The 11781-nt window shown below is 45.6% G+C and overlaps 1 protein-coding gene across 1 annotated transcript; it reads left to right on the forward strand.

The window, feature by feature from the left end:
- The first annotated feature begins 637 nt into the window (after nt 1-637).
- On the forward strand, nt 638-10465 carry LOC119180949 (uncharacterized). Its single transcript, XM_075874559.1, has 6 exons — nt 638-768; nt 2213-2344; nt 2953-3086; nt 5433-5813; nt 9436-9517; nt 10260-10465. Exons 1-6 carry the CDS (start codon nt 720-722, stop codon nt 10262-10264), a joined length of 783 nt encoding a protein of 260 aa, XP_075730674.1. The 5' UTR covers nt 638-719; the 3' UTR covers nt 10265-10465.
- Nucleotides 10466-11781: the final 1316 nt, after the last annotated feature.

The raw sequence follows: 11781 nt of genomic DNA on the forward strand, positions 1-11781 counted from the left end.
GGGAAGGGATCACTATAAAGATTCGGCACCAGGTTCTTGGACCATCCCCTTACAGGGAGCCCTGATGCGCGCATGAAGGCTCCCCATTTTCCTATTTAGGTGAGCACCACAACAGACTGGACACCATCATCATCAAGATGCACAACGAAATAGGAGCTATACATCGGTATTGCGTTATTAACCAACAGAGTCTGAACAGTGAGAGACGTCATTGGGAAGAATCAGGAAGGATGCGGGACGGGAGTTCTCTTAGAATAAAACAGCAAAGAAGTCGTACCTACTTCATTCGTTTGTGGGCACTTCAAGCGATGGAGCAGACGACAATGACGAAGAAGATATTTCCGCATGTTTTATTCTTCAAAATCTTTTTCACCGCTTGAAGAAGACATTTCCGCGAGTGAGACTCCAATGGCTATTTGTGTATCGTTATTGCAGTAGTACTTTAAAACAAAGAAATATTTTTTCAATTATTTCAAGGGCAAAATAACGACTGCACTGCGTGCTCGGTACGGAAGAAAAACAATTATTGCACTTTTTTAATTTTCCGTGTTATTTTTTTGCTTGGTCATCATTATTTAATGCTGAAAATGTCTCTCTAACTCAAATGATCTATTCTTGGATGATCCCCAGAGTGGGTATAAGCCATAATTGAGGATTCATCATCACCATTATCATTCCCGCGTGAGCCACAGAAGAAGGTGATCAAGAGTAAGAACAAGATGGAGAGGACGTGCCCACCGGGATACGGCAGAAAAGGATCATCTTGCGGTGGGTATCCGTTACTTTCACGTCTTATGTCGCTGATTTGGTAATCCCCGAGTGTTGCAACAGGTCTTAAACAAATGCGGCGTGACTTAAAGCGACTAGCATCGGTCGCACGGCTATTACGCCAAAAAGTAACTTAAGGCTAACAAACGCTTGAACCTGCGTTCACCTTATACCCGGCACTGAATTTCCGTCTGCTCGTTTATCGTTTGCATAGCTATTGCCCCGTAAAAGAAGGCGGCGTAATGTCCCTGCGCATCTGATTGCTCAAGATATCTACAATCGCAGTCGAGAGAAGGAAAAAATCAAGCAGTGCACGACTGAGTCCAAGTACTTACTGTGCGGTACTTACAATACTTACGGTACTTACAATCGTCTTACTGTGATTTCATCTCATTGGCCTTGCGCTGTTATACGGCATGCAACCAGTGCAGCCTATTCTTACGTTGCGGTATACAATATTGCAAAGCATTTGCAGTCGGTGCAGTTTCCTGCATCATGCTAGAGTGAGAAGTTTGCTTAGATGTCTGAGGTTAGTAATGGACATATGCCTGCCGTAAGCGTTGAGAATGGATATTAGCGCTTTTTTTTTGAACGCGTTCAATGCAGTGTATGTCGCATTTTGTGAGCGGGTCCCAAACTACGTCTGCATATTCTAATAACGGTCTAACTAATGTCGTGTAAGCCACGAGCTAAGTTTTAGAAGTACAACACATAGTGCCATTTCTTAGCATGTAAAGTTTTTTCAAACCCTCAGAAACTATATATCGCACATGACTCAAGGGTATTCACCAGTATTTAGCTTGGTCTACCGATTCCCAAAAAAGGCAAACGCACAAAGGTGAGACAGAAAACTACGTAGGCCGATGAGATTAAAAACTTTGGCAGGTATCATTAATTGTCGGCGTCAGCACACTTTATGCAAAAAAAGTAATCATCTCGTGACGACATCATCATATGGCGGCATAATGACGCTGCTGGTCCGCAAAATTTCGTGACATCATGACATGACATCGTGGTTTGGGGGAAAAAGTGGTCCGATCACGGAGGCATTGGAAAACTTTGTACGGCGTAGATAGCTTGCAACGCCTGTTATCACGGAGTCTGTGTATAACCAAGTTAGGTGCGGACAGATTTCAGAGGGCAATAATAAAATTAACTGAATAAACAGAATAAGATGATGGCTGTCGCGTTCTAGTCGTCTTGGGCAAATTTCACTTTCCTCGCTAAAAACAAATCAAAACGTAATTTCATTTGATTTTATAATCTGTGTTTTCATTCAGTTCTTTGCTTTTAGAATGCCGCACAAGGATTATCGCGAATTCAGATGTTCAGCGTTATAGTTATACCTTGTCCTCTACAATATATAGTTCCGTGTCCGCAGACTGTTCTTTTGTTCAGTGTTTCAGTTTAACGTTTTCACGAGCGGCTTTTTTCTGTTAAACAGAGCTCTGTCCAGCAAGCACGTACGGACACGGCGTGTGCCTGCCCTGTCCACCGAACTCGTACAACCTGAAGGCCGGCTCTGCGTACTGCGACCCGTGTCCGCCCGGAGCCTACGTCGGTGGACAATGCCATCGTGAGTGACCGCGATCCGCTCATTTTCACCTCGTGAGACTCGAAAAACAGCCCAGGGGCGTCATTGCCTTTCAACATGGTTTGTTATGCTTGTCAGAGTAAAGCGAAAGCTAAAGTATTATTTTTTTTACTTAACAAGTGGTGAAGGCGTTTAAAACTCAAGCCACTGAATGCACGGAGAACATTCTTTTTGGGTTCCTATGCTTAGTGTAATCATTCTCAATTAAATTGAAGACTGTACGAGAGAGAGATTAGGAATATAATAATGGCAGAGAAATTAACTAGACTAGGTCCAATTTTTTAACCTGCATGTGGGGAGAGGAGAATCAGGCAGTACGAGAGAGAGAGCGAGAAGGAGATGCACTTAGCGCACAACACACACACTGTGCAGTGTTCTACAGGTACACAGTCCCTCAGTCGTGTTGCCTGCAAGAAGTGCAGAAGATTCGTCAATTCCTTCAGTGAGATTCGAACTGACATTCATTCAAAGGTTGCGAGTTCAGATCACACCTATTGCTAATAAATGCCTATGATTGAGCACATGACACTGCGTATAATATTTACGAGCGGTGAGATACACTTCACCTCATTATTTCTCGATTCCGACAGCTGTGGAGAGCGCTCTACCACTGAGTCTCCTTGGTCTGGTGTTCAAGTGTGGCTTCATAACTACCAGCGTACTGTCCCTGCTTCTAGGACTCGTTCTGATCTGGCTGAAAGCAAGAAGTAAGGCACGCTTCAAGGTGAGCCCACCTTGACGGAGATGTACGCAGGCTATCGCGGCTGAAACGTGTTAAGGCGAAAGCCTTTAAAAGGAAGCTGAAGCACTTTTCTAAAGGAATGACTTGGGAGCGTGTGAGGACAGTTTGATGATCGCTGCTGAATTAGAAAAGTGAGGTGAGAGTTCTCAAAAGTGAACGCCAATAGCACGTTTTGGTGAAAAAAACGGTGGCTGTGTGGCCGCCGGTCTTCTTGAGACGCCGAGCGAACACGGTGGCGTCATTCTCGGTATGCCGCGTCATCTGCCACAGCAGTACTGCTGAAGTGTGGCCTCTTCGATTAGTTCCGGCAGCGGCCCATCATAGGTTAGTCACGGAGGCCGTGGTTTAAGAAAAGAACACTTGCTCCGGACCAGAGGAAATGAAGATGACGTATGTTTCCACGCCCACACTTCCACGCGGGGGCGGAGCAAGACGTATGTTTCAAGCATGACGTATGTTTCCATGCGGGGGCGGAGCAAGACAAGATTTCGTTTCGCCTGTTCTAAAGCTCCTGCTGCTACAACCACGAAAACAATTATGACATTGTCAACAATAATACCGGTCCTTCATAAACACGAAGTTTGATTGAATTCTAAAATCTCTTCAGCTTCTTAAGGCCCAACCGCATGCACGCGATTTCCGAGTGACAGCGACAAACTATAGCTCCGTCGAACTGTCGCGTTACGATGGCTCCAACCCCGTGTGTTGGCGACAAAGTGTCATTGTCGCTATCGCGTGAAGCAGATCGCGTGAATGCAGATTAATTGCCAGAAGTTGTTAACTAGATCAATAAAAACACGGCAAATTTATTACCGTGTTGTGTGGCATAAAAAAGCAACAAAAGTGTTTCACAACCGTTTTTTTGAAGTCTTTCGTTTAACAGTGACTGGGTGTCAAGAAGCGTATACGATACGATAGCTACGACAAACTTTGCATCATGATTTGATATTGCGGCAAGCTACGACAGTTGCAAAAAGATTGATCAAGGCCCACCACCCCTCCAAATTTTTCTGTACCTATCGTGGTTTCGCATTCCTTCCGTAATTGGATCTCCTTGACCAATCTACCATGTCATTTCATGACATCATGAAATAACGTTACGTCATGTAACGCCATGAAGGTGTCATAATGACGTCGTTATGATGCAACAGAGTCTGACGACTTGTGACGTCATACGCTTACGTGATCATGTGATAATCTTTCGCTTCGCTCGTTCTTGATGCCACAGGAAGGCGGTGGTTCTTATGATAAGGCATCTATGACTTTCGTCCTAATAATCATAGTTTGGCGTGCTGGCGTTTCATTTTTCTAAAGATTGGCGGTTGTCATTTTCTTAGCATGGATGTACGACACGTTGGTTGCGTATGCGATGTTCCGAACTTGGAAGTACCGGCTGTGGAGCGTTAAAGCAAGTTAGCCCACATAAGGTAGACGATATTCATTCCTGTGGGACACAAAGGTGCTCCGAAGGTGCAACTATATTTACTGCGGAGCGGTTTACGGGACCACCAAATTGCCGTACCACGTCTCGCGTTGGCCTGATGCAGGTTCCATGTTTGATACGGAGAAACCGAGCAGGCTGCACGTTCATAACACTAGCGCCAGAAAAGAGCATAAAAGCACAGGTGAACACAAACGACGTAACGCGAAGGAAGCATATCATAAACAATGCTCTGCAGTTGATGCAGCTTTCAACAGTGGCAGAAATAACGTAGATATTTCAGGGTGAAGTACATGATGACTCAGGTTGTAGTATGCTGTCATCGTTGCTTGGCGTAGAGCAGGCAAAAATACATATAGCATTGAGCGCACGTTCACGCCAAAGAGAAGTGTTCTTCCTCTTGTTCCTCATAAGCATTTATGACATTAATGCAAGCCTTTTGTCCTCTTTATCATCGAGCGCCTTCATGACTATATTAACGCAGCCAAAATCACATGTAGCATAGCTAACTGTGGCATATTGAGCACGTCCTCGTGCCACAGTGAACTTCTTGTTGTTCAAACGCCTTGAGGATGACGTTAGGTGCGCCAAGAGAAACACGGCAATAGAAACTTGACACAAATGTAAGCAGGAAGCAAACTAAATATAAAGAGGAAGAGAAAGAAAAGAATGAACTGAAAAATATTAGCAGATTAAATAAACAGAAATATTGCTAGAAGTGAGAACAAGAAGGAAAGAGAGGACTAAAATAAAACCGAAAAGTAACAAAGCCCAGCTCCGCAATGCCTTCAAGTGGGGCACCCCTAGGGCGAAGATGTCCTTTTTTTTTTTTAGAGAGTGGCTCGCCATCATGATGGAGTGACAGACATCACCTCCGTGTGCCACAGGGCGTGCCGACCACCGTACCGACGTCGTCACTCTCCGGTGGGGAGGTTCTCTATTCGCGGGTTCCAAGCAGTGACCCCTTCGAGGCACCTCCGGAAAATTCGTCGTCGCATAGTGACTGCGACGCCGCTCGCCTTGATGCCGTACAACGTGGACGGCCTTCACGCACCTCGACGACGAAGACATCATCGTCATCGAACAGGACGGCGCGCGCCCGCGTGGTCGCTTCTAGCAAAGGCCTCGTAGAAGGTGCACCAAGCGACGACCGGAGTGTGTGGGGAGACGGCGCGGGCGGCGACGCCTCGTCGCCTACCAAGCGTCGGCTCATTTTGAAGCGGGTCGAGGAGCGCGGCGCCGGGCTGCCCGACAATGACGTCGACATTGTGAGCGTGCCGGAAATTTGAAAACAGTTCTTTTTTTTGTTTTCTATTTTCGATAACTCAAAGCGCAAGAAGGACGCAGACGAAGTACAAGACAACACGAGCGCTGACTTGTACTTCGTACGCGTCCTTCTTGCGCTGTGAGTTATTGAAAATGAACTATTATTACCAACTAGCCCAGATTTCCCTTCTTGTTCAGTTTTGTTTGGTGGTTGTTGAAGATCTGTTTGGTGGTTGTTGAAACGGTTTCGCTGACCCTGGGTACTCTGCGGTCTAGCACCGAGTAGGACAGACTTAAAGAGAAGAGTAGTTTACCACTATCACTCAAGAGGAAGGTACAGTAAAAGCTCGTTTATTCAAACCTCATTAATTCATAAAATTTTAAATTGTATGATTCTAATGTGCTCTCTGGTTTCAGCTCGCACATATAACGTTTAATGGCATTGAAATGTCGTTTTCTGGGCCATATTTGGCCACAACATTGTTTATGCGTACCATCTTTCGGGCGCGCGGAGGGCAAAGTCTCGCAGTAGCGCGACACAGAATAGCGAAAACGGAGGTGGCGTATAACGCAAACGAGGTGGCGCAGTGCGCGTCGCTATTTTCATCAGCTACTGAGCACAGCTTTGTCCGCATGCGAATGCGACACTAAGCGGCGTCGTTTTAACTTGATGGAATGCACGCGTAATGTCGCCCGACACGGCTGAAGCTGTCAAACATGAAGCTCTTTCAGCTGTGGGCTGTATGCCGGCCATAGCCACAGCCAGGATTGCTTTTTTTTGGGGGGAGGGGGGGGGAGGGGGGGAGGAGTGGCACTTGTTGAAGGGCCTTGAAGAAACAACGTTTTTTGTTTTACTTATTCTCGGCAAAACACCCCTTCCCATCCCCCTCCCCCCCGACCATCCAAATTTCCGGGGGGGGGGGGGGATTCCAATTTCCGATTCCGAAATTCAGGTTTATAGACAGGAAGGCGGGTCGCTGGCTACGGACCTCATGCAGTCATATAAGTAGATTTCTATAGTTCATGATAGACGAGCCATCAGTTACTCGCCAGGGTGGCCCTATAGTGATTAAGGCAATCGGCTGCTCACCCGCAGGTCATGAAATCAAATAGCGGCCGCGGCGGCCACATTTTTGACGGAGGTGAAAATGCTTGTGTCCAGGTGGTCGCAATTTACGGCGCCCTCCACTAAGAAGTCTCTCATAATAAAATGGTGGTTTCGGGACGTTAAACCCAACAATTATTATTACGAACTATCAGTTGCCGGCCAACTTGCGGTTACATGCAGGTGTGCCGTTGGAGGGGGTGGTATTAAGCGAAGGGTGCAGAGCACGTTTCAGGCCAGCTTTGCGCCGTGGTCGCATAGTGAGTGAAGTTGCAGGATGACGGATGATTGCGGTTTTCGCACTGCTGTTATGTAAAATAAGAACAATATTTACGCATTCATTGAATTAAATGAAATTATTTATTGATGTTACAGGCATTTGTTACCGCTTTCCCTATACTATCGGCAATTTGGCATTGGGTTAGTCCGGACATTTTTTTTTCAGTCTCGAGAAATGCGTATTAACGAGATTTCACATTATACTATGACAGCTGTATGTTACCGCTACGTGTTTACGGAGCAAACCTGGATGATAACAAAGAGGGTACAGATTAAATTGAGGACGATGCAACGTGCACTGAAAACGAAAATGAGATACGCAAGAAGATAGCACAGTGGGTCAGGAAACAAATGAGTGTTCAAGATATCGCAGTCAAAATCAAGAAAAAAAATCGGTATGTACAGGGGATCTATAGCGCGTAAGCAGGATGACCACTGGTTGTTAAGAGTAACAGAATGAATTACAAAAGAAATCAAGCCTGAGGGGGGAGGGGAGACAGAAGGATAGGTGTGTAGATGAGATTAAGAAGTTTGCGGGCATGATGTAGCTGGAGCAAAGACAGGACCCGTTGGATTAACGGAACATGGGAGAGGCCGTTGGCCCCTTCGTGGGCGCCGTCAGGTTTATGATAATGAAAAAAAAAGAACAGCAGATACAGCAGAAATCATGACTTACATCAGTTATGGCGCTTCCTGTCGTCAAAGTTATTACGATGACGCATTTGTTGAGTTAAGCCAATTTCTGGTCCCCGAGTTTGCTTCGTCTATCAGCTACTGATCTCTGGAGTTACGGTTCCTGCTTACGTTCTCTGTGTCTGCCTAGATAATCAGGGCCTCGGAGATAAGCTCGTTCATGAATGATCGTCGACGTGGTAGACATTTTAAGACATTGCAGAAACTGGGTGCAGGGGATTCAGTCGCGTCGTGCGCAGCTGAACGTTGGGTGAAAGACGACTACGCTGAGGAATCGCGCTGCAAGTTGACTGAAGCAGGGCGCATTGGGTCTGCGGCACTTTGTTATACATGACTTGAAAGCCACAAAAGGGAGAGAAGGGGACCACCCGTTTGTAGCGAGAAGCCACAAGGAAATCCATATACGGATTTCTCAGAAAGAAAAGCATCTTAGGTGCCAAGAAATTCGCAACTATAGGAAGCTTTTCTTTCTGAGAAATGCGTGTGAATTTCCTTGTGGCTTTGCGCTACAAACGAGTGGTTGTCCTTCTTACCCTTCCGCCACCTTGCGGGTTTCCGCTGAACTCATTTGCACCACTTGCAAGTGACGTGTTACTGTCTTCCGTGCGCCATTGCCGAGCATGCATACGTAGCACGCGCGTCTCAGTGAGCGCGCCATGTTTACGTTCACGCGGCGGATCGTTTGGCGTGTCTTGATTGTTTGTCTTGTGCTTATGACGAAAGAGAATCGTGCAGGACAATATGCAGCGAAGGCGTGTTGACTGGCGAACTTGACACTCTAACCCCCGTATTCTAGAACGTCCCTTCGCTCAACGCTTCACCTTCACTTGAGAAAGCAGATTGGAGCGCCGTCTCTAGGCAAGGCAAATCACTGCATATCAACAATAATCTGCTGTGATTCTTGAGTAGCACAGCGTCATTTTCAGCTGAGTGGTGGCGCAGTGCTCAGCTCTGTCAAGTGGAGGAATAAAGTCGAGTCGAGGAGCGTTTGTGAATACGGGGGTATGTCTGCAGTGTACGAGTCGGCGGGGTCGCACGTAATGGGTAAACGAACTTCGCACTACATTTGAAAACATAACTCGCCTGTTGGGAAAGGACGCGCGCACACACGTTGTACAATGTCTTGATAACTTTCCTGTTTATGCGCAAAGAAGCCACGTGCTCCGCTTCTCGGACAGCTCTTTCGCGCGGTCGCTTGCATTTGTGATCACCTCTGGCAAACGGCACGTCCGCGCTTCTGGTCCTTTTTTAAATCTCATTTACACTTACTTTTCGTGTGGCCGCCAAATATCACACAAGTCACCATTGCGATGAATGGCGTTGACAGGAAATGCGAGAGCCGCACAGCTTGATTCGGTGTCGTGTTGTCCAATGTACTCGGTGATGGCAGCGCCTATATGCTGATATCGCATCCCAGAGTTACGCGGTGTGACATACTTGCAAGTTGCGTATACGCGAGAGCAGTGTGCATATGTCCCTCCCTCTTGCGAACGAACCGCCTTGGCACTCGGGTTTCAATTTTTTTTTTATTTTGTGCACTTTTGCAGGCTCCGAGGAAGGAACGTGAGGTGATACTAGATCGCCTTAAAAGGACTGGAAAAGCCAAGTGGGCTCTTGGAGGCGACAACGGTGAGACTCTGTGTAGTGTGGTATAGTATTGTGTAGTATATCATAGTATAGTATAACATAGCGTGTTACAGTGTGTGCAATTTAGGAATAAGGATGATGCTGCAGAAAAAAAAAAGCTCGATGATTTCTATATTCTGTCGTTACGGTGTGTGTGCTAAACATTTTTCTATTCCGGCCTGCTCAGACCATGTATGTCGTGGTAGCGTATCAGGCAAACTGTTGCGCTGGATCAAGCAAGAGGACTCCAGTTCAACTCCTGGATAAGGCGGCCACGTTTAGATGGAGCCGACATGCTGGAATTCTCGTATATATGCTTAGGTTTATGAACCGTTGAAGAGGCCGACATCAATTCCGAGGTCTCCATTAGGGTGCGCTTTGTAGTCGTATAATGTTCTCAGCAATCAATACCCCGTGAATTATTATTATTCCGTTGATACATTTGGGAAATTGATGGCAGTGCAGCTCATGCTTCGTGGAAGCTCTGTACTAGTCTATATGCATGCGCAAAGCTTGAGTGACCATATTAAAATGAACGTTACGGAGTCTATAAGCACGGACCAATGGTAAGCTTATGCATGGCGATGCCTTGCAGGCAGCACGTTCACGGGTATGGGATAGTTTAGCGATTGTGAAAGGCGTCAAAAGTGACCAGTGACTTGGTGTTGGGGGGTTGGGAGGTGGGCGTTTAATTGTGTCGAGTTTGGATTCCCTTATCTACGCTAATTTCATTCTTTTTATGCAGCGTGAAAGCAAAGCCAAGGCCGAGAAATTTCGCTCAAGATCCGCACTCGAGGAATTCGACTTTCTCCGAAGAAATTAAGCTATATGTATTATGTTTACAGTCATGCTGACTTATAGTTTTTTTTCTGTTTGATGTGCACGGTTTGGTAACCACGGAATCAAATCGCCGCACATAACTAACTGGTGGTTATGTGTAATATAGACAGATAGGTGAACCAAGTGTTTTGCATAATCTAACCGTTACAGTCAAGTACACGTATGAAATGAAATCTCATCGAGAAGTAACAGATAAAGACGTCTCATTCTCATTTATATTGTGTTCTCATTACTATTGTGTTCAACAAAAAAAAGTGCTTAAACTTGCACTTCTTTTCTTTAATTTCACATTGAGAAAATATGTGGGTCTTCAAAGATATATTAGGACTCCACGATTTGAACGGTCACGGGCATGCGACTCAATATGACAAAATTGCGAAACAAAGATAATTATATCCGAGAGGCTTATTTTCTGTATAACACATAACTGACGAGGCTGACAGAGAGTGAAGTCAAGGAATGCATAAGAAACAATATTATTTCCGGTTTTTCAACTGTATTGTAACAATTTCCACTGAAATTGAAAGGAATTTAATTAACTTCGTGAAAAGTGACCTTTTCTGTCGGTGGGTTTCAAACCCATCACATTCGCATTGTGCGTGAGATAACCCAGTTGTGCTTTGACGGAGGGCTTGCCCACTTTTTGTTTGTAGAGTACCTTTTTTTTGTATGTTTCTGGAGTCTTGTACTTTGGGTGTGTATATTTTACGTCCTGTTATATCCTTTTATGTCACGATATTAAAACTGATTGATTGACTGGTACCTTAGAGCAGTGGCAGGCAACTTTTTGAGGTGCAGGCCCAGTTGGACGAATATAAACAGTGGGGGCGCAGACGGTGAATCAGGGAGGAAGGGGCGTCTTTGCGGGAAAAGAGCACAAATTCAGAGAATTGACTATAATGAACCAAAGGGAATTGCGAATCGTGTTTATTTCGAGCACTCGTGTCACTAAGTTGCAATAAATCCTAGGTTGCAAGCGAGAACCCTATCTTAGGTCAAAAGGGCCATGTCTGCCTTGATGTAAGAAGCGATAAGAAGGAGGAGAAACGTTGTCGTTATGCTGGGGGCCGCGTAAGGCAGCCCGGCGGACCTCGGGTTGCAGGCCTGTTCCTTAGATAATTACCAATCGAGGCTTAATTCAAAGTTGGTGGACTGGAATGCCGCCAACGCAAAGGGTCGTTTTTTATTCTTTCTAATTCTTTTAAATTCAAGCGAGGATTATTACACTACCATTAAAAAGTCACAAATATTTTGTATGTACTTTCTGTGCCTTGATTGTTGGGTTGTTTCATGAGTTGTGTGAACAATTCAGAAAAAAAGCTACTTTATTAGGAGCGAACTTTTGCTCCCTCAACTAAAAGGAAATACTGTTCAATGATGTCACCGCAAGCACTGCTGTTGTGGCGAGCGACCGTCTGCCAAAAAAC

This window comes from Rhipicephalus microplus, chromosome 10 (genome assembly GCF_043290135.1).
Source record: "Rhipicephalus microplus isolate Deutch F79 chromosome 10, USDA_Rmic, whole genome shotgun sequence".
NCBI classification, from domain to species: domain Eukaryota; kingdom Metazoa; phylum Arthropoda; class Arachnida; order Ixodida; family Ixodidae; genus Rhipicephalus; species Rhipicephalus microplus.